This window comes from Orbicella franksi, chromosome 5 (genome assembly GCF_964199315.1).
Source record: "Orbicella franksi chromosome 5, jaOrbFran1.1, whole genome shotgun sequence".
In the NCBI taxonomy this organism is placed as follows: Eukaryota; Metazoa; Cnidaria; class Anthozoa; order Scleractinia; family Merulinidae; genus Orbicella; species Orbicella franksi.
This window is the reverse complement of record NC_138149.1, coordinates 2,052,702-2,076,854: the sequence shown is the minus strand read 5'-3', so window position 1 is coordinate 2,076,854 and position 24,153 is coordinate 2,052,702. Positions and strand designations below refer to the sequence as shown.

General features: G+C 39.9%; 1 protein-coding gene across 1 annotated transcript; it reads left to right on the top strand.

The window, feature by feature from the left end:
- The first annotated feature begins 4,857 nt into the window (after positions 1–4,857).
- LOC145488537 (uncharacterized) lies at positions 4,858–22,963 on the top strand. The gene is made up of 4 exons (XM_081467424.1): positions 4,858–5,016; positions 10,536–10,616; positions 14,956–15,050; positions 22,523–22,963. Exons 1-4 carry the CDS (start codon positions 4,989–4,991, stop codon positions 22,778–22,780), a joined length of 462 nt encoding a protein of 153 aa, XP_081323550.1. The 5' UTR covers positions 4,858–4,988; the 3' UTR covers positions 22,781–22,963.
- The last annotated feature ends 1,190 nt before the right edge of the window (positions 22,964–24,153 follow it).

The window sequence follows — 24,153 nt, the reverse complement described above, 5'->3', positions numbered from 1 at the left end:
TATTTCCCTCAACATTTGCCTCTGTTCCCTTGTTCCCGCAATTATCCGTACTTGCTCTCTGCTTTACCCAAATGTTCTTGCCCATGTTCATGTTCAGTCCCATGTTCGGTTTGTTCCAGAAATTACTAGCAAAATGACCAGGTGTTCAGTTCGGCCAACACGAATACAAATTTGTGACGTAGACGTTGAGCTTCTTTAGTATTAGACTTAAGCTTGTTTGATCCAATCAAGGATATACAAATCTTTACATGCACAGACAGTTTCAAAGTGCTTGTTAAAAGACACATCGTAAAACTGCACTTGCCCGTCAAAACGTACCACGCCCCTGCAGTGCTGCATCTACTCCCCACCCCCCCCCCCACTTCCGGTGCCCACTACATGTTCCTCCCGGCTTACGCTACGTTACGCTACTGTCACGCGGTGCTTTCGCTCCGTGCTTTGCCAAAACCTGACAGGAAAAACTCACTAAGGTGAGGAATAATTCCTAAGCATTAAGTACATTATTTGATTGATGCTTCCTTGTTAGTACTGCCGTTTCCTAAAAGCGAATTTTTGATGTGTAATTCGGCGATCAACTTCAGCCAATTGTAACCGTCCAAATGCGAAGTGGGTCAAATTTCAACAAGAAGCTATTTCTCAGAAAGAAATATTGTTTCGTTTCCGCAAAGATATTCAAAGTCTGAGAAAGGCCGGGGTTTTGATATCTTGTGCATGAGAAGTCCTGGGGTGAGGGGGATATGTGCTAATGCGCCGCTTTGCACCGCACTGATCTGCTCAGTTGCCAGAGCCTGGCGGTTTTCGTCCAGGTGAGGTTTAGTATTGAACCTATTGTAAAAGAGAAAAGGCGAATTAATTTAATTTGTCTATGTATCAGTTATTACAGTCAACGCGCTTCGAAATGTAGTTACTTGTGATATTTCACTTTGACTCTGTCCTAGGGGAGAGGGGTGCTCCCCTATATCATCTATATAGGTATGTCCAGCGTCAGAGGGACATGTTCTTTTAAGACATTTTAGTCAGAAGTAGAGTATCGATATTGGTCATTTTGGTCTCAAACTGGGTATGGTTTTTGCACTCTAGTCACGAATTAGGTATGTTTTTTTAGAAGAAGCTACTTTTAGCATCATTGTCGATAAGACCAGCAACTAAAACCATTCACAATACCTTTAACATCATTCTGAACTACGGTAGGAGAACTACGGAGAACTACGGCAGGTCTGAAACAGGGTATTAATTTAAGGTTCAGGCCATAAATAAGTTAGATAAATCGCAGACTGGTCTTAAACAGGGTAAACGTTGCTTTGGGAAGCGGGCCGCACAGCCCCGCCAAAAGTATTGTCTGTGAGGCTAAATAAAGCTAAGAGGCAAAAGCACCTGACGCATAATTTTTCCATTTCTGTGCTGGGCAGTCCTTGATTCGAATGGATGCGGCACTGTACGTTTCGTTGTCAGTGACGCAGTATATTTTACTTTTCAAAAAGGACGCCTCGTGTGTGACGACAGTTGTGCAATTATTCCTCCACTTGCGCTTGAATATTATGAGGCTGAAATACAAATGCTATCGGTGTTTTCATGGAAACCAGCTCTTGAAATGTCGAAATACAAATTTACTTATCTTTAAAAGCGCGCTCTAAGACGTAAAGCTACTGGAATTGTGGCGGAAATTCGAGAAATTCAACTAAATCTGGAAAATGTCGACACCTACGATACGAAGAAAACCTCATAAAACTGCCATATTGTGCCTATTTTGCAATACACCAACGTTAATTAAATTACAATATGATGAATTAGTTACCTTCCACAATATATCGTATCTGTAGTATCGTCCAAACGCACCAAATTAAATGCGTGTTCTTTTCCCGTAAACAGCCACAGAATGGGGGCGGGATTGTTGCTCCTGACAAGTGTTCTGATTGACCAAAATTATGTCGCCGTAGTTGTGATCTTAATCACATTTAAATCAAGCACGGAGACAGATATCTTCGTTTCTCTAGAATACATCGTTTCAGTAAGACTTAGGAACATTTCAGTCGCCAATTATTTCTACCTGCATGACATTTTAATTCCCTTTTCTTTCCGTGTCACGAAATAAAATTTAGTTTCGAAAAGTTACTTTTGCTGAACGTGTTTACCTTGTGAATTACATGCGTTTACCCCGACAACATTCATACTCACTACGTCAATAAATCACTCTGAAAAGGAAAACTGTACCATTTCTTTGTTGAACTAAACAAAACTAACTGCTTCCATCGGCTTAAAATATCGCATTGGTGGACAATTCGCGTGGTGTGGCGGTGTCTCTACTTCGAAAATATATTTCTTTTTCACTATCACTAACAAGTCCAGTTCGCAGTTTTCTTGTGTAAGACAATACCGAGAAATGAGAGTTTCACTGAAATGTTGCAAATGACACATTTTGTTGCGATGCACCGAGTTTTGGCTGAAATTTTGCCGCCGTACTTACATTAACAATTACGAACTTTACTCTGATTGGATATTGCAAATCAGTATGTAAATAGTTCACCCCTGAACTGAAAACAATACCGTTTCGTTTCTGAGGAAACGAAACAAAAACACTCCAGCTGTTCTTATTATATTGCGGGTAGATGCCTCCAAATTCAAAAGCCTAACTTCTTCTACTTGAGGATATGTTAGCAAAGCAAACAAAAGAAAAGAAACGTGGTTATTCCGAAGAATGAAAGTCAAATCAAGAGCTGCCGTGTGCTGATTTCCGAATGACATGAAAGGTCAAAGGGTCGCCCATATTACTCAAGTGACCTGTTTTGAAAATATTCTCAGAATTCGCCGTTTTATTTACCCCATTTTTTCTTCGCCTGATGTGTAGTTGAAATGATTGATCTCTCCCGGAGTGTGATCTCGTTGGGTGATGCCATGTACCAGAGTGCTTTTTTGAGCCTTGAATTTCGTCTAGACCCGGGTAAAAATTGTGCTTGCGTGACCCTCATTTAGTGTGAATTACGCGTAAAAAGCCTTTTCTTACACATGTTTTACTATACGCTTTTCAATTGCCCAAGCTGAATTTTTTGTATGTTGTAAAACAATAACAGGGCTTTGGAAAAATGTACTTTTCATTTATAATTTTGGTGTACCAAGGTACGAAAATTGCCTTCAAAAATGCCATATTTTTATATTGTCTTCAAAGTGCAAAACCTAACAATTTTCGGGCGCTCCTTAACCGACGTGAAAATGCATTTCTTGACAATATTTTCACATCTTTGTGTCGTAATTGTGATACCAAACATACTTGTAAAAGCTAAAGATCATTTTAATAGACCGAGCCGTCTTTCTCTGAGACTGATGTGAATATGTTCAAATTTTCGGCTGGATTTATTGCGGCCGTAGCGCGAAAACCGCAATTCTCCTTTTTGTTGGATTTCTCAAAATCAAAAACTCTCTGGCAAGTTTAAGTCTTATTTTCGAAAATAGTTCACCAAAGGGTTTCTCCTGGCAAAATATGAAGAAATCCGCGATTTCAGTTTTGAAAATCAATTCTCGATATTTACAGTCCCCTGGTCTTAAAAAGCCTGAAGACCAAAGATTATGAGAAAAAAATTTGGTACCCTAGAAATGTATTGTAACTTGACATTGGCTGGTTAAATCTGCCACCTGCTGAGGAATGCCAGGACTTACTTGAGAAAAAATAACTCCTACAAGAACTGATCAAAATTATTATATTGACAGATTTTTGAAAAGTTTAAAACACATGAAATGGTGACCAGTTAAATCTGTTACAGAAAATCCAGCATACGTTTCGTTGCTTAACTTCGACAAAATGCAATGGATGGAACAGTTCTATACTTAAAACACAAAACGTACTCAGAAAAACAAATCCGGGACATTTCAGCTCAATTGGACAAATCCTTCTCAAAATATCTTTTCTAAAAGGCAAAAATAACTCCTTTTGAGCAAACGACCTTTGAACTTACAGTAACAGAACTTCTCAAAATAAAACTTCAATATCTTAAGATTCAAATTCCGATAACCCCCGGTTTGTATAGTTAACCCCCGCCTTTTAAGGCAAGGGTTAACTCAAAAAAGGATACAATTTTAATTGTATCCTTTTCAGCATCCAGTGTATAAGTGGTATCATTGCGTATAATGTTAGTGCTTCGTAATGAGAGATGGCCGAGATGATGATGCCTAAGACGCCGAGTACATGTCTCTGGTGGAGACCAGAGCTTTTGCGAGGGCCAGGTTTCTGATAAGTAAAGGAGTAATGACTTCGCACCAGAATGTAATGTCCTCCACTTCCACTTAAGGGAGAGAGTTGTTATTTTCCAGTCCCGACATGGAAAGTAACGCTGTGATTTCCTTATACGTGTGGTTATGTCTCTTATCTTCTTTTACACTGTGGATCGGATAAAGCTATCTATTATCCCTGATCTGGATTCTCGTTTCTCGGGTCTTCCTAGCATTGATCTTAGGTCCTCGTCTGTAAATGACACTCGCAACCGGAGCAACAGCGAAAGGGGAAAAGTTATCTACGACTACCCGCAATAGAATACTCTCTACTTGCGTTGTTTTGTTTGCAATTCAAACAGCAAACTTTAAAATAAAGTTAATATACCTGGTGTTTTTTTTTTTTGTTTGTTTGTTTGTTTTTTTACAAATTCTCAAATGCGCCTTACAAGAGTAAAATTAATTAACAGCTTGATTTCGAAGAAAATCTAACTAATCTATCATATAGACCAGACCTCTAAAATCCATCCCCAGCTTATTTGGTCCAAAAGCCCGTTCTGTTCTTGATATCACATCCCTATGGAGGAGAAAGTAGCTACAAACTTTCCCCTCCTTGAGTTTTTCAAGTTTTCTTTAATGTTTTCATAGGTCTTGGTCCTGGAGGACTACTAGACATAGTTGATAAGGATTTTTATGTCTATCGACAATGTGTACCTGGCTCAAGCCATGGAGGAAGAGGGTCCACTGGCCATTTTTTAAAAGCAGGCCCACCATACAATAAACACAATATGACGTCATTATTGGGAGGAAGCGGAGGTGAGATTGTAATTGTGTTCTATCTTTTTGTATAATCCAGCCTACTTTTTTCCTTTGCACTAATTCGTCAAAATCACCAGGTCATACGGTCGACCGGACGATTATCACGCCATAAATGCCGTTTCAGACCTCACCCGATCAATTGAACGTGCTGACGTTTTAACCGCTATTAGAAGAATTCTATTTGTACACTTATGAAAATGCTGCAATCTGATTGGCTGAGCCAGTCAGTATGAGGGGATTTGATTATGTCAACATAATGGCCACGTTTTTTCGTTTCTTCGAAGTTTCGGAGGAAGATTAGAAATATGAGCGATAATTAGATCCTCGAGAAGACAAAATAAGTAATTTCTGACGGCACGATGGAGAGGCTCGCGGGGTGATTTAGGGGAGATTTAGGTCATTCTAGCTCAGCAGTCGGCAGTCTTCACTCTAGGTCGGCACTCTGCACGTCACTCCACTTTCTTTATTGAGCTTTTGTCATGACAGCTTGCATGTATAGTTGAAAATCATGTTCTACGTTACTGATTTTGTACCCTTTCCACGGGGTTTCGTGCTGGTGCATTAGGTAAGGAATACGATTCCACATATTTTTTTTGGCCACATCTACAGGACAGTTGTAATTTGCAAAGATACAGCTTATCTTATCAGACAGAATACATCTGCGTCAGATGACTGACCGACCGTCCGACCGACTGACCCACCAATTGACCGACTGACCCACCAACTGACTGACTGACGCATCCTCAATAAGCTATTCACACTGAATGTCTCGTGTTAGTGGAGTCAGAATGAAGAATATTCGCCGTTACGAAACCCTGATACCTCAAAATTGTTGCATAAACTGATGACCACGAGTTTACAGCTAGTTATAGCTGCAATTCAGTCCGCAAGTGTTCTCGCTAAAACGTGAGCATTGCACCGGTATCACAGTTGCCGTGAGTTCGAATTCCGTTCAAGCCTGAACTAATTAAGACATGATTCATCATCGCAGGTATACACAGAGCTTAAGCAGTTGTGAAATTAAAGCCTGAAAAATAAAATTGAAACAAACACCTGAACCCATAACCTCTGCGATACCGGTGCAGTGCTCTACCAAATGAGCTATCAAGTCAACTGAGAGCTGGTCACGTTGTGGGTTCGTTATATATTCGTAGATGGTGAAGATACAAGTGAATATATCAAAGATCATATATTTGAATTGCGGAGAAAGATATGAAGACATGGTTGATCATCGCAGTTATACACACAACTTAAGCAGTTGTGAAATTAAAGCCTGAAAATAATTCAGACTTGAACGGAATTCGAACCCATGACCTCTGCGATACCGGTGCGGTGCTCTACCAACTGAGCTATCAAGCCAACTGAGAGCTGGTCACATTGCGAGTTTGTAATATACCCGTAAAGGTGAAGATACAAGTGACTATATCAAAGATCAGAGATTTGAACTGCGGCGAGATATGACGACATGATTGATCATCGCAGTACAGAGAGTTATATACACAGCTTAAGCAGCTGTGAAATTAAAGCCTGATATGAAGACATGACTTTTTTCAGGCTTTAATTTCACAGCCACTAACGCTGTGTATATAACTTTAATGATCAAGCATGTCTTCATATCTTTCTCCGCAGTGCAAATATGTGATCTTTCATATATTCACTAATACTACAAAATATGTACAGTAATGATCGTATTCAATAAAGAGTACTGCTCGCGTTAATTAAAACAATGTTGACCTCTTGGAAAGCCCAAGCGTTGTAGAAAGCGGGACAAATTTATTCCCTATACTTAAAGGCAAACACCGGCTTAAGCATAAGAATAAAAAGGTTTGGAAATGGAATAATCTATGCCATGTTGTGAATGTTCGGCTCGAAAAAGACTCTAGTCTCTTCTGGCACGTATGTACGTAAATTAGAAAGCAGAATCATTTAGCGCGCTTGAAGCGCTTTCTAATATTAATTAACCGATTGACTCCCATGCCGCCCGAAACCGGCCGTGACGAGCCTTAGCCTTTGTTTCACTTCTGACGTCATCACCTTTGACCAAAATTGGCATCATTTATGCTCACTTTCTGCAAGAGGAAAAGATCTTTCCAATGATACCTAGATCAGAGCGATCAGCTCAATGGAGCCTGAAATATGCACAAAAATGCTCAGAAATTTTGAGTGAAAAACTCTGAGCAAAATTTCCTGCAACAGCACATGGCTACCCCTTGGTAAAAATTGCCCGTCTTGATGATGCTTTCTCAGAATTTTTTGAACTGGAAGCAAGGCCAATAGAAGGTCGATCACTGCAGCAAAAAGATAAGAAAAGGAAAATCAAAAGAAAACTATGGCCAAACTCGTGGATTTAGTAATCTGGAGATGAAACATGTTGGTGAACTTGCAATTACTGGTTTATCATTAAAGGCTGTTAAAACAAGCCGGGTTAATTCGTACCACGCAAGGTCGCACTTATCTCACAAAGCGTAGGCTTTTCTCGTTGGCTTTTGTTGTGTACATAGTACAAAGACATACGTCCAGAGTAGCTAAGGTGGAAAAATTGCAGCTGAACATGGAGTGGTAAAGGTTAAGGGTTCATGGATCACAGAGGACACTCCTGTCCAAACAATCATAGAGTACTCAACGTGGACAACTCAACATAAAAAAACTTAAGTGCTATAAACTGCAAAGCTCCTGCTTGATTGAACGTTGGATCTCACAGGAGATCTAATCAGCCAAACTTGAAAAGTGAAACGATAATAATTAGGTCAAAGACTACTGCGAGGCTGACACAACGTGGTATATTTAAAACAATATTTCGGCTGGTCTCAGGTATAGATGTTACTAAATTAAGAAAATAAAATTCCAATATTATGTAATGGTGCTGATGTCTTTCCTGTTTTCAATAGCTGTTTCGTTCATTAAAAGTTGCTTGTTTCGCTCATACATTCTCATCAAAGCTTACCACGTTCACTTTCCAGCAAACAAACGCTCATCTCCTAGTCATGTTTAACGCCTAGACGAGTCTAATGCTCATGAATTCTGCCTTCAAGTTGGCCATAGTACTAATTCGAACCTTCGAAGTCAACTGCACTTGAATTTAGCGAAACACCTTATCGTCGTGTAAAAGCTACGATCATCAACACGATGCAGGAGTAGTAATCGCGCAAAAACGATACTGACTGCACGGTTACTATTGCGATATGGCGTCGGGCTCGGTTACTAGTGAGCTTACGAATCGACGACTTTCGCACGACGGCGCCGTTGGGTCACCTTATAGTCCCGCGTCGTCGTGCTGTAGAAATTTGAATTTACGATTCGCGGTAAAGACGACGACGTTTATGCGCGAAAAAAATATACAAGACAGACCAACAAAATGTGCCAGCGTGGCAGAAAAGAAAGCGCAGCTGTAAGTCGAGAAAAATTTGTGTGCTAAAAGATTAGGCTGGCTATAAGACCACTCAAAACAACAGAGGAAAAATCGCCAAGCTCTGTGGTTGAGCTATCTAGTCCTTGTTTCTAACTGTCGACACAAATGCTAAAAAGCAACTTTTCAGTCCTTACAAATTCATTGTGCACTAGAAAGTGTCTTATATTTCAGTGAAGCGTGATTAAAATGAAAGATTTTTCATACAGCAATTTACTTTTCATTCATACCGTGTCGTGCTTTGACCGCTTTCAGTGTTGGTTGAACTCATAGCGTTCGCCATGGCACTGTAGAAGGTCGTTTCTTGAACGAAAACAGGCAAAAAAAATTAAAATCAACCGTCAAGTACATGCCCCTAATGTGATACTTAAATTATCTGGCAAAAATACCCGAAGTATCGAGAGAAAACTTTGAAAACTAACCTCACGTCCTCCTGATTCCAAGACGCCGGCAAATCGCTCTCACCAACGTCGTCGACTTTGGCGCGAAGCTGGCAAGTACTCAGAAAGGCATGCGCAGTGAGCATGTCACGCAATCTAACGGCGCCGTCGTGCGAAAGTCGTCGATTCGTAAGCTCCCTACTATTCCAACATGGCGTCGGACTCGGGTGCTCTCGTTCGAGAGTTAAAACAACATACTTTTATACAGCCCTTTTTGCTACCAAAGATCACACAGGAATGAAAGCTCAGTGGAGACAAATTTGCGCTTAGTGTAGAATCTAGCACTCTCTCTTATTTTGGGTTCATTAGCCTTCCTTTAGGAATTCGTTTTGTGTTACTTTCCCGCGCGTTTAGTATAATTTGCATCTTGTTTTAGTATTCTAGTTTTTTAGTTTTCGCGCACGCTGCGGTTTTTAGTTTCACCGTCAGGTTGATCTCAGCGAGAATACATCTAGTGTGATAAACCTATATAGAGTTGCCCTTTCGCGGTCTACAGCGCCAGTACAACGTAAGGTTTGAGTTATTTCGTTCATTGCGTTTCGCTATAAGTCGCCTTTCAGCGGTATATTTCTCCATTTTGTAAGTTTGTATTTTTTGTTGTTTCTTAGTTCAAACCTCTTCTCGTTTGGGTGTTTGGAACCAATTGCTGTATGTGGCCAAGGAAGGATTCGCTCTTTGGCAGTAACACTTAGCATTTTCCCGAAATTTCTTCTCATTGTAAAAGATTTCTAACGGGGAGGTGAAAGGTTATTAGGTGGGGTCGTACAGGTAGACTAAGGAAAACTTCATTGAAACCACTAGTGCCCAGTCTGTTTTAAGCAGCTAGTTGTACTGTTAAAGAAAATAGACAAAACATCTGGAACATTTAATAAAGAGGTAGAATTTGGCTTCTTTTACTCACTCAAAATTGTAGTAAGCCACCTTAAGTCATTTATCAGGGTTTCAATATTTTACTCAGTTTATTTAAATGCTTTAAACATGTCGAATGAAGACATATTTTTTTTAACAAATGAAGACATATTCCTTTCGTCTTGTTCTCCTTGTGCCGCTATGGACGCCATGGTCAAGCTGTTACGTTTCCTGACCAGCTTTGGCGAGGCACCACTGTCTGAGTTGTTTTTGGCTTTCCTCGTTTTTCCCTGGTTTACTCACATACAGTAATTTCCATAACAAAAACCTTCCCTGTGGCGGAGCCAAGCAAAACGCGTCCACTTTTTTTTCCTCTTCTTTTCTTTATTTTTCTTACAACCGATTTAAAGCTAACTACTCAGCTCGTTTAGTTCTTACTATTTTGAGTAGTTTTTTTCCTTATTTAAGTTTAATTTATTTTCTTGCTGTATAATATTCTGTGTATTAAGCAAAATAAAATGTTTGTTGTCCATCTTCTACAACCGCTCAACCCAGTCTTTGTCTAGTCTCAAAGTGTATTTAATTTGCGGAGTGAGCTCCTTTTCTAGATCTTCAGCACCAGTTAACTTCTTCTCCTGAAGCTGAGAATTTTTTTTCAACTACTCTATTTCATGGGCTTCTCCCAATAAAAAGCAAACAACCAGTATAACTCTATTAAGCCCAAACTTGTTCCCCGAAGGAATAATTTATTTATTAGCTGACTATTTTAATATAAGGACCTACCTAGCTTTTGCTGTTATGTATTTGTTCTTTTACCTCAGGTTCGTGCTTAGAGAATCCGGGAAGTGTCGCTGGAGGCGGAGCCATAGAACTTGTGGCTGAAAAAGGAGACATTTTAATAGGTACTGAATTGATATGTTTTAAATTCACGCAAACTAACATTCTTAGATTGTCATATTACCTAGAAGGGATTGAGTGTGTTTGCATGTACAGTGGTACGAAAAGATAACGAGGCAGCTTGGCCGAGTGGTTAGGGCCCCGGATTTCAAATCCGGAGGTCGCAGGTTCAAGTCCCGCCCTGACCGCTAAACTGGAGTTGTTTCTCGGTAGACCCCAGTTCAACTCCTCAGCCACGCTTGTAAATAGCCAACTGGTCTGCCTTCCGCCAGTTGGGATTTTTAACCATCTTATGTTCATTTGCATTATTTGGTTTCATTGGCCCTGAAAAGCCCCATTGGGGGAGTGGTTAATTAAAACATTAGCCTGCCTACAGGCTCCCCCACTTTGAACTCATCGTTCTTTTCTCGAGAGCTGCTCGAAACTACTCGAAAGCTTTAGTCTAGTTTGTAATTGACAGCTGTCGCTTCGTTGGCCAATCAAATTATTTGAGCAATTCTAACAAGGATTGTGATTGGCTTATTTTAGCGTGCTTTATCGGAGAACAGAGCACGGCTAACGCCACTTTTACTCGTTTAGAAAATAAAGTTTGGTTTGAAAATTCAACCGAATGCATGGGGAAATTATTGGATTCTTTATCATAAAACAAATAAAGAAGCCTCGACTGTGTTCTGTTCTGTTGTAAAGCACTTAGGAAGCGGTAGAGCACTCAAGAAGTAGGGAAAAACACTTGACTACGTCTCTTATTTTCCCCTCCACTTCTTTCGTGCTCTACCGCTTCCTGCGTGCTTTACAACGAACAGAGCACAGTCGAGGCCTCTTTATTTTTTTAACACTTCGGCAGCATATCAGGCGAGGCTGATGGAGCCATGCTTGGTATCAGTTTTGGGAGCTACTGCAAAGAGGAAAAACAAAAAAACGGATTAGCTCATGAGAGCCAAGTTCACTTGCCTGAAAGAGAAATTCGAGTCTCAATACAGTATCTTCAATGCTAAAGTGAAATAATCAGATAGCGCAGACAAAAACCTGAATGACAAACTTGCAAGAGAAGCGGAGGTTGCTGGCCATCATCAGGCGCAAGCCACAGTCTACAGGATCACAAAGCAACTTTGTGGAGGTCAGCGAAGGTGAAAGGCGTCTAATTCTGCGACAAATAACTAAGAAGGAACAAGAGGAGCGATGAGCTTTCAGGAAGTACTTGACAAGGAGTCCCCGGAGGAGCCTGCTGTTGCCCAGGAAGCTGACCAAGACCTTGATTTCAGCACCTGGCCACCTACTAAAGAGGAAGTCATAGAAGCCATTACAAATCTTAAGAACGGCAAAACACCTGGACAGGATCAACTTAGCGTTGAGCTCTTAAGTGTCATCCAGAGGTTGCAGCAGCGATATTACTCCCACTCTTTGCTAAAGTATGGGATGTGATGGAATACCAAGTGACTGGAGCTAAGGGAGTGGTCAAAAAGTATTGGGGGGTTTGGTGGGCCGGGCCGGAGCAGAGAGGGGGGTGGGTCATCAGTTTTTGAGCTCTTGGTAAGGGAGTTAAGGGGTGAGCCGTTCAATTTTCAGCTACCCATGGGGGGTGGGTCATCCTGTTTTATAACAGGAAGTGGTACACGTTTGACACAACCGACAACACAGGTAACACCCTCCAGTTGCAAAGGACAAAACTTTTTCGACCCGTGGCTAAAAAGTACACGTGGCTGGACGTGTACTATAGAAATGGCGATTTCATGTATTGTAAATCTGTACCAAAGCTAACAAGTCTGAGCAAACAGTCCCAGGGAAGAAATTTTCAAAATACTGAGAATACTGCGCTCTTTCGACATGCTGGTCTTCAAGAACACCAAATGGCCAACTTGTGTCCCCAAGGATACGGGACACATGTTCATGGAACTGGGACTCATAGTTAACTGGCTGCTCACTGCAGTCCTTTTCAAGATGGATCACTGTTCCACACCTAGCGAAAGGCTTACAGTCAATTTTTTAGAGTTTATGGACATGACTTAAAGTTGCAAGAGTAAAGTAAGACAATATTGTTTTTGAATGATTTTGTATTATTGTTAAAAAATAAATCTAAAACGTGAATAATTTCTTACACAAAATGTGATTTTGCTGTATTATGCTACCAAAACTGTCATGTTTCATAGGGGGTAGGTCATGTAATTTTCAACCCTAATGTAGACGTGTGGGTCACTCAGTTTTGTGCTAAATGGAAGGGGTGGGTCATGTTTTTTCTAACCACCACATTTTCAAATGCTTCCGGCCCACACCCCCCACTCCCCCTGTACTTTTTGATCAGTCCCTAAGGTGTCATGATACCAATTCCCAAGAAGGGCACACCGTGCACTTACTGTAACAATTGGCGGGGTATCGCAAAGTTATCCTTATCGAATAAAATCAATCAGGTAAGGTCATTATCAAACGTCTCTTTTGGTGCTAAAATGCGCTACGAAAGGAACAAGCTGGTTTCAAATAAGACCAGGGCTGCGCATAACACATCTTCACCTTAAGAAATATCATTGAACAATGCCATGAATGTCAGGGAGGATTCTATAGTGACTTTTGGTGCTAGGTTGGATGCTCTGATCTGAACTTCAAAGTTAAATCGGGTGTCCAACAAGGATGTGTTGTGTCGGCGTTACTGTTCAACATTGTCATTGACTGGGTGATATTTCGAACCTACTGAAAACAGAAGGAGACGAATACGCTGGACATTATCAACTGTTCCGGAGGATCTCAATTATGCCGACGACAGAATGAGTCGTAGACGTGCAGGAAAAATCCGACATGCCTAGCAATTTCGCGAAGCAGGTAGGGCTTATGATCAGCCCTAAACATCCTAGCACTTCTTGGTAAGAAGAGGTGAAAAAAAAGCTAAACGAAAGTTGACTTGACTAAACTAGAAGATCTATTTGAGATTGCAGATTTGCGTCCCTTGTTTGATTGTGATGAACACGATGAAATTTTGAATTCATGCATTTGACACGTTGCAAAAACAGTCGATTCCTCACATTGGGACGACCTATAATCGAGACGGACATGGGTTAATTGGTAAAAGGATTTCGTGTAGTCCATTTCTGTCTGCAATCACACTGGTAATAAAATAAATCGGAAATTTTTATTCATTTACGTAGAATATTGGACATTTAACAAACGCGAGGCATTTCTGGAAATCAAAGCATTTACATAATTGAAATCAACCAACCTGATATATTTGATATATTGCATCAAATTCCGTTTTTTAGGCAGCGTCCACATTACGCCGGAGAAATTTGAAAATGCAGCTTTATTTCTACAGTTAGGCCTCCTCTAAGGCCATTCAGAAATACCCTCCGCCCATCGCGGTCTCTCCCAGACGCTGTTGCGGCCCCAATGACTGCCATCCCATCTCCTTCCTCCTTCTCTCTACATTTCTCCTCCAGGTCATTCGTGGCCTACCTGGTGCTTCTTTTGTCTTTCTGGTGCCCTAGCGTGCACACTTATCCTTCATGCTTTCCTTCATCCTTTTCAGGCTCTTGAAACTGGAGGAATTTGAAAACGCCGACTTTTCGTTTTCGTGTGGACGGAAACATTTTGAAAACGGAGCTTTTCGAAAACGACGGCGTCACGATAATCATGTGACTTCCTTTACCGAGTCTTCTTCAAACACAAATACAAAATGACCGGTGATTGCATGTTGCGTTTTGAATTCCTCCGGCACCGGTGTGGAGGTAAAACATTTGATGCGTTTTCAGAATGCAACCTCTGTTTTTAAGAGTGTACAGGGCCTAGGTCACTCCATTAAAAATGGTTTTCTAGACACCAATTACAGTCAAAGTGATAGATGTAAAAGCTATATATATGAATAAATAAATGAATAAATACCTAACTAAAAAATCTCCAAAGCACGACTTAAAATGGCCTTTAAAAGTTTAAAGTATTTACAGCTGTTGGAGTTTGTGAGAGTTCATTCCAAAGCCTAACGGCAAAAGACCAATCTTTTGCTCTTTAACGCTCTTTAACGCCCGAACATTTACAGTACCTTTCCTTTCGGTGTTCACTAACTCGCGAAACCTTACACTATAGGCAAGTGTTTTAAACCTTATTTCGATTGGTTGATGTATCTTGTTCACCAAACACTGAACCTTAGCAACTTCAAGGCGAAAACATCGAACTCACTTAGGCCTCATCTTAATCGACTTGTACATGTTCAATAAATTGTTAAAGGAAAACGCGGTTTTGCCAAACAATCTAAGTTGTTGTCTTAAAGCAGGACTTAAAGTGTCCTTTATCTTTTAGAAGAGCTGCTTCCTTAGTATAGCTCTAATCTTGAAAACATCTTCTGGAATCTTTATTCAACTTTAGCTGCATCCATCAGAGCTTCAGCTCAAGTGCCGACACATCACTCAAGTTTCTGTTCTGGGGGATCAGGAGGACTTATTCGCCTTAGGGCTAACAAGGTAAGGTATCTAAATTTCATAATATCAAATAAACATGAGTGTTTAGTTAAGTGTAACGGCAGACGCCAATTTAGTTCTTTAAATTTTTTATTCACAAAATCTACAAAACCTCTAATCACCACTTAAGAGCGACTCTCTATAGGGACTGAGTGAGATTGAAAAAAATTAATGTGGCACAAGGTTAGAAAAAGGGACTCCTTGATATTTCGTCCAGAGATAACCTATGGGATGCTAAGAATCGTGATATAAGTCTTAGGTTCTAGAGTTTTTACATTTTTGAGAAAATTACGAAAAACCGTCGACAACCCGTGAAGCCGAACAATCACAGAAATGAGGTCAAATTTCACGATCAGATAATCGAACTCGCGTGAAAGTGCATAGCAAATTATGGTTTTCCTTAGTTTATAGTTTTATTTAGGAGGTATTGCTAAGCTGCTTTGATGATATTTTAGACTTACACCTGTAATTCCGAATTCCTGGAGAGCAAGCAAAGAGAACCGCAGTTTCTAGACTTTGAAAATCAAAAATTCCATACCGTTTTCAAACATCTCAAAACATACTCGGTATCATGTGGAATTCTTTCAAAAATTCCATACCGTTTTCAAACATCTCAAACCATACTCGGTATTATGTAGAATTCTTTCAAAATTCGATTCTAGCAAGTTCAAGAGCTGTTTTGAACGCAATATAATTTTTTTCTCGGCAAAAGTTATTTCTGAGGCGAGCGGCCCCATCCAAGTTGACCTAATTTGACCTTTCGAAGAGATTTTGTGTAATCAGGAAATGTAAACAATTCGACTAGCCTTAGCTCGCTTTCTGAGCAAACCATTGAAAAACCCTGCCATTTCCCATTAAAACTACCCAGTAAACCTGAGATAATACTTCGATGACGGCTTACCTTCCAGATGGGTGTTTGAAGGCAAATAATTTTGATGCTCTCAATTAATTTTTCCATTGCTTTCTTGTTGCCGCGCTTTATAATTTAGGGTCATATCGAGCTTGTACGCCGGTTCCAGGCTTTTCCGGAAATGCAATCCATATGTTGCAATATCTACCTCTCAGTGAGCAACCTCTTGATTTTCATTTAATTTCTTGTATAATAAAAAAAATTCCTAAGCGCAAGACGTAAATCTTGGTCTAGTGAGTGTAATGCAATCTTTCCTTCGTCACTTCCGGACCAAGTGATTAATTTTTTTCTGACGGGGGAGGGGGAAAGAAGTTTTCCTATTGAGGCAATTTCTTTTTCTTGTTGATGTTGCACACAATGCATTTAACGGTTCATTGCATGGCCACTGCAACAATTTAATTAAGATTTTCCATCATGATATAAACATACACAAGACTTTTTCATGTCTTTAGTTCAAAATATTTAATACAGTAATTCACACAATTGCTTTCGCTCAAAAAAACATTTTTCTTTCAAGTTAAAACGGGACAACTTCCCGTTTTTCTCCTTAGCGCACTCAGCTATTGCTAAGCCCAGTGGGTAGAGGAAAATAGCTAAGAGTTCGTAACCACACCCTATTCACTTCCCTTAGTCCCCTACCCCACCCTTGTGCTAACTTTGAATTAAGTGAGTGAAAACAAAATGTATTTGGGGTAAAGGACGGCCCGTTCCATTGCGTTCCATTCCGTTCCAGTGCTTCGAGGGTCTTGACCGCACTGGCCACCAACTAGCCGCTGAAACGAGCAATTTCTCTCCATCTTCCAATTTTTCAACCGATGACTCAGAGCAACTGACCCAATTTTGGCAAAAGTAAACACATACGTCCTAATTACTCGGGAGCCGAATTGAAGATAAAGTTTGCTTTGAAAGTGTTCTTTTTTTTTTTTTTTTGACAAAGTGAGCGCTCAAGGTTATACAATACACTGTTCAAAAGACCTGAACTCTCTTTCCTGCACATATCTTTGTATAGTTGTAAAGATTTTACTCCAGTGGAGTTTGTCCGCGTAATAAGGTTTGCCGAATTTAAGAAAAAGTTAGGAGCCTCGCATGTGCCAGCTTCGCTTATCGGGCGACTGATCGAAAAGTTCGATTTTAAAAGATAACAGCTCGAGAACGCCGTGAGAATTCTATATTTAGAATTTTTTAGAGGTAAACAAACCGTTTGCCGCGGATCTATTTACGTTTGGTAATAATCTGTTTTAAACTTAGATCTCTCTCGATGGCAACTCTCAAAACAGTTTTACGTGCTCTTTGCTCGTACGAAAAGAAACATGTTTTGTGCGAACCCAAAAGCAGAATCATTTTCAGTTTCCGAAGGGATAGTTTTCGAGAATCATGTAAAAGCGTGCGTCTACTTCTACATCAAAAGGTATCTTGTTGAACATAATTCCTAAAAAGTTAGGTGCGTCACGAAGGGGATCTATTGCTGGTTTTCAGTGTCACGCAATTCAAAATAGATCAAAATAAAAATCAAAACCGGTCAATAGATAAAGTCCAGAATCTGGGAAATGAAAGAAGGTAAATATGCAAAGACTCTCACCAAAAATTCTGGTCGCAGCAATTTTTCTTATGCGAGATATGCGGAGAAATTTTTTACCCAAATTTATAGAGATTTGTATGGAGACGCCATGTTGGTGCCCACCCGTATGGGCACCAACATGGCGGCCGGAAACCAACAGAAACAACTGTCACTGAGTTTTGCTACAAAAGCGTAAGTTTATCCCTCGAGGAACTCTAAAACATTAAAATAATACTTTTTCTAAGACATGAACTGTTCAGATAGCCAAGTTTTCTGAAATAAGTCGCTTTTTTAACCATCATGACAGCTCTCTAGGCCGCCATGTAAATGCCGCGTCACGCAAAAGCTTAGAAATTCAAGCGTAGTATATCACAAAACCAAGAACCCATTCGGAGCGAAAATTTGTATGAATATTAGTTTTCAGCTGTTCTTATACATCATTTAAGTAAAATCTCAGGAAGATCAATAGTTGTGTAGTTCGAATTTTAGTAACGTCATGTGAAAACCAGCTATTTGCGTGTTCACCTGCCATGGGCAAATTGGTAAATACAATTACATGTAATGCAAATTACAAAACTCGCTTTGCGGCCAGTAACTAGCCCTATTTCAGATATATATTACTATTCCCTTTTATCTAGCTTTAGGAAATCATTAGCAATGGACCTGCCCAGGCATTTGACTTTTGGAGCTAAAACTAGATAGAATTTCTAGCTTGTTGCACCGTCACTAGAAAATGGGAAAAGCAAATGTGTCGCGTGTATACACACCGATTCAAAGTATTGCATACAAAGAACTCTCCTTCAAAATAGCTAGTGATTACAAATAAAAAAGTTACAAAAAACCAAAGCGAAAACTTTGTATGCTAGTAAGGAAGAAAATGAAGAAATGAGCAAGAGCAAGACAAAAATATCCACGCGGATCTATTTGCGGCACGTGATCACTTGGATGTAAAGATTGCGTGACATCGATCTGGGTCTATTTTTCAGTTCAATTAGTTCCTTCACTTCTCGCCTCTTTTCATTAGAAATATTCAATACAAAACTCAATAGATACCCAGAAGACGCTTTATATGCACGACATGGATCCAGGTCCTGTAAAAATATTGCAAAAGCCAGAGAAAGGTGACACTTAGAAAATGCCGTAGCCGTATGAAAAGCCCGGTGGCTGAGCACGACAGCAAGACACAGGAAAATTAGCGAAGAACATAAAAATTGTTTGCCTTCAAACATCCATTTGGAAGGTAAGCTGCCATCGAAGTATTTTCTCAGGTTTACTGGGTAGTTTTAATGGGAAATGGCAGAGTTTTTCAATGGTTTGCTCAGAAAGCGAGCTAAGGCTAGTCGAATTGTTTACATTACACAAAATCTCTTCGAAAGGTCAAATTAGGTCAACTTGCATGGGGCCGCTCGACTCAGAAATAACTTTTGCCAAGAAAAAAATTATATCATGTTCAAAAACAGCTCTTGTACTTGCTAGAATTGAATTTTGAAAGAATTCTACGTAATACCGAGTATGTTTTGAGATGTTTGAAAATGGTATGGAATTTTTGATTTTCAAAGTCTAGAGACTGCGGTTCTCTTTGCTTGCTCTCCAGGAATTCGGAATTACAGTCGTAAGTCTAAAATATCATCAAAGCAGCTTAACAATACCTCCTTAATAAAAATATAAACTAAGGAAAACCATAATTTGCTATGCACTTTCACGCGAGTTCGATTATCTGATCGTGAAATTTGACCTCATTTCTGTGATTTTTCGGCTTCACAGGTTGTCGACGGTTTTTCGTAATTTTCTCAAAAATGTAAAAACTCTAGAACCTAAGACTTATATCACGATTCTTAGCATCCCATAGGTTATCTCTGGACGAAATATCAAGGGGTCCATTTTTCCGACCTTGTGCCGCGCCTCACGCGGTGGTTAGGGAGAGTTGCTCTTAACACCGTAGCGAGGCTACCCTATGGCTGTTTATGCAATGTAGGCTGATTACTAAACAGCTAACCAGTGACCCAGAGTCATCCTAAGATACCCAGGGGTGTTTAGTTTGGGGCGAAAGAAAATCAAAGTGATAAGGGAAATCGTAGACTGCGAGTAGTCCCTCTTTCGCTTAGTCCGTCGAACGAGACCGTAAATAAACAGCGAGGAAAAAATGCCGCGTGAAATCCTTGGGGCGAGACGCGCTCGAAAGGAGGGACTACCGACCAAGCCAGAGAGTTTGAATTACTTTCGGGTACTTCTCGCCCCTAGGAGTTCGCGCGGCCATTGTTTTCTCGCTGTTTTCTTTCGCGTTACGATGGACTAAGCGAAAGGGACTACTCGTAGTCTAGGGAAATCTGCAAAGGAAAGTTGGGCGAGAAATGAGTCGAGGAGTCTAGACGGATGCCAGTCGTTTCGCTTACAAGTCGTTTCGCCTACATCGAGGTCGTTTCGCCTACACGACCGAAGTCGTTTCGCCTGCACGGTCTGAGTCGATTCGCCTACATTTAAGTCGTTTTGCCTACACTTAAGTCAAAATATTTTGCGAAGATAGATGAACATCATTGCCCACAAGTAGCAGAGGAGTCGTATTTGACCGTATTTCCAGTTTAATTCCGAGATATTACAGCGTTTCACTGAGGAGGGGAACGAATTTTGCTTCGAGTACTTGAATAAACAACATATCGATCCTCTGCTCCCTGCGCCCTGTCAGACTTCTGTCGGTGAAAGGGAGGTCGAGAGGAAAATCACACAACAACAATGTATAGTAAACAAACAAATTCAATCTCTTACTCTCTAGCTAGTCACAATGTGTATGTGTGTGTGCCCGTACTTTCTGTATCATTTCATGACCCTAAAACTATATATTATAAGTAGAATTCTACTAGTATACCAATGCAAATGCTATAATCTGATTGGCTGAGCCATTGTACACTATCAGCCATTAGTAGAATCCTACTAGTATACTAATACAAATGCTGCAATCTGATTGGCTGAGCTACTCCTATACTATCAGCCATTATAGTTCGCCCCTAAATTTTTTCTCCGATCCTTAAAGGTTTAAACTGATCACGTGACGCGAAAGTGTTCATCCGCAGAGAGACACTATCAGCCCATAGTGCCCGTCCGAGGAAAGTGCTCGATGGATAGTACTCGTCCGTGAAAATTTCTCTGTAAACAAGCGGAGTTATAGAAAATAAACATTTGAAATTGTATTAAGTAGGTTTTTGTCTATTTTCTTTTTCAAATTTTACATTTGACCGTCACGGCGCAAAAAGTTGAAAATAAATCAATATGATTTTTGAACTGGCGCGCGGAAGAAAATTCAGTGGTAAACAATAAAGGCAATAGAGTGTTTATGTCTCGGAACTATCGGTCTGATAGTTGCCCCTTGGAAATTTGATGTTTTTAAAACTGGCATATTTGCCCGTGAAGCTTTGCTTCTCGGGCAAATATATTTTTTAAGAACATCAAATTTCCGCGGAGGCAACTATCAGCCGATAATTCCTCGACAGTGGACACTCAACACTCTATTGTTTAATTAGAGAGCAGTAGCTGTCGGTCGTCCACGAAATGCAATGTTTTCATCGTTTTTCCGAAGTTTTGGAAGAAAGTTTAGATGCAAACGGGTAATTAAATTCCTATGAAAACTAAAAGAAGGACATTGACGGTTTCTTGACTTTAAAAACTTGAAGTTATTGAAAAACGGTGCGCGCGCGTAAAAAAAATGCAAATTTACCAATTAAAGACAATTCAATACGTGCGATTTTGTCAAGGCGTAAAATTCAATAATACGTAGAAAAATAATTGGAAACCGTTATTTACGTTTATTTCAGTTAGAATTCTACTAAAACAATTAGATTCGCTTTCGATCTCACCTCATAGAAATCTCAAGCTCATAATCTAATTGTTAATTTGTATTCAGTGGCTGGAGGTCGTCTACGAAATGGCGAAGTTTTTTTCGTTTTTCCAAAGTTTTGGAGGAAAATATTTGATGCAAGTGGTTAATTAAATTCCTGAGAAGACTAAACGAAGGACATTTACGGCTTCTTGACTTTTAAAAAAAGTTGAAATCATTGAAAAAACTGATGCGCGCGCGCACACAACTTTCAATTTTAAAAATGACAATTCAATTCGAACGATCTTTTTAAGGCGCAAAGTTTAATAATACGTGGAGAAATAATCGGAAACCATTGTTTGAAGGAAATGTTAGTAAAAATTGTACTTAAACAAATATATTATTCGTTCTCAATTTCTATGAGATGATAGTCTATGAGGTCGAACGCCGTAATAACTATCACCCCATAGAAATCTCGAGCTTATAATCTAATTGTCAATTATGCTATAGCGCTTTTACAAAAAGTATGGCTTCTCTTTTTTCTACCCCTTATGGTTATTTAGGGCAGCCAGTTTTTTTGTAAATTTTTATAAGCTTTACTAAAATGAATGCGGGGTGCAAATAAAGTCGTTGAAGTTGTTGAGGGTACACAGTCCGTTTACGTGTGTTCTCATACGACGCCCACAAAAAGAGTAGTAAGTTCGTCACATTTATCTTACGTGTTCGACGAGATTTTATTCGAAAAGAAAAGTTTCGTTTATAGTTTGTCTCAATGGCCGAAAAAGTAGAAAGTTTGCCTATTATCCCCTCGATGATCGAGAGTTTTGATAATTGAGAGTTTGCATCTATCGTAGGTATCAAAATACTATGGCGTGTTAAGCAATATGTTCGATTTCATGCGATTCACCTATGTGATAATAATAATGATAATAATTTATTCAAGAATCTGATCGTTAAATAATTTTGTAAAAAGAGAATATTGTAAGGGAATACAGGTGTTATCTATTTAAGATTTAACTTAAAAAGAATAAAAAGGTAATATGCACACGTAATACTTCCGAACTGAAACTTTCCAAACACAAAAATACATTTGGACACAGTTGCCGAGCACACAGCCGGCTAGGCAGTGCAATTCAATTTTTGTTTGTTTAGTTGGGTATTCGCTGTTACAAATAAAATGACAGTTTTTTTACTAACAGGTAGAAATAAAGGAGACAGGAAAACTTATTGTGGATGGAGGACAGGCACATCAACCAAGTTTTAAGTCCCATTTGGGTGGTGGAGGAGGAGGGGTCATTCAGATAATAGCACCTAGAGGAAGTCTTGCTAATGACACATTGTCAATGAAGTATGGCCCGCGTTCTCGACGATGTTATCCTGATGCAACAAATGGCCATTTTCTTCTAAAAGGTAACTACAGCTATATCAAACTAAGCGCCCGGGCGTATAGATTTTAATTATGTCCATTGTCATAATTAACTGAAATAATTGATTTTTCAAAAAGGCTGAGCTGGTCAATACAAAGCAGATTTTGCCACAATGGCTACTAATCTCGCAATCTGATTGGCTAATTTGCCGTTGTCGATAAGAGTCCAGACAACGCTGATTGCGCCAATGTGTCACGCAATGCCTTTTTCAGCTCGCGCTCTGAAAAAATACTTTCTTTGACGTTGATATTGTAGTAAAAAACAAATCGAGTGTGGTTTAGCGTTGTCTGTACTCTTATCGACAACGATATGCGTCATCACAGTAGTCATAAATTTGTTGTGGACTCACGAGGCTGCGCCTCGTGAGTCCACAACATGTTGACACTGTGATGACGCATACTCGTTGTCGATGAGAGTACCTTTCGCCTCGTTTGTATGTCAAACCGCTGATAACTGTAATAACATTTATTCCCTATTACGGACATGGTAAAGTTATTATGTCGCACGGATCAAATTCGTGTATGCCAAAATAAACTGTCTTCAAAGGTTTGTGCACAAACCCTTTCACAAATTCAACGTTGGAAATGCAAGCATAGAAAAACAATATTGACATGGACAAAAGTCTTTTCCCAAGCACATCTGAAGGAGCTATAATTTCCACCAAACTGTACAAAAGGCCTTGAACTCAATATCATCATAAAATTATCGGTCGCGTGTGCTACTTCCTTTGTGCTAATACTCTTAAATAAGACTGCGAAAACAGAGAGGTTACAGATTGCACGTTAAATGCTGCAAGTAGATACTGGGTAATACCCGGGGGGGGGGACTCCCATAAAAAAAGAACGGAGGTTCTCGTCGTAATTTTAGGGATTAAAAACGCTGTTCTGGTAGCTCTTAGGGTGTTCAGCCTTGAAAAGTCTACAGTGGGAGCTTTTGCGGTACCTTTTAGGGTACTGAGCCGAAAAAAACATCACAGGAGACGATGTGTTGTTTTAGAATTGGTACCTCTTAGGGGTGAAAAAAGCCACGCCCACAAAAGAGGATTTTAGTACCTCTTAGCTAGGGGTGCTGATCAAAAGGTCCGACCGGCACCCCGTCCTTTTTATATGGGATTCTCCCTGAAGGCAATACTTACTACATCATAACAAATGGCATACACTCATTTTTAGAACTTCAAACAATAAATCCACTGAATCGATACAAATATGTGATCTTCGCGAATTGTTCTTAATAACAATATGAGTTTAGGGAGGCGGCGTGGCCAAGTGGTTTAGGGCGCTGGATTTGAAATCTGGAGGTCCCTGGTTCAAATCCTCCGCCCTACCGCTATCTGGAGTTGTTCTCGGTAGCCCCGAGTTCAACTCCTCAACCGCGTTGTGTAAATAGCCAACTGGTCAGCCTCC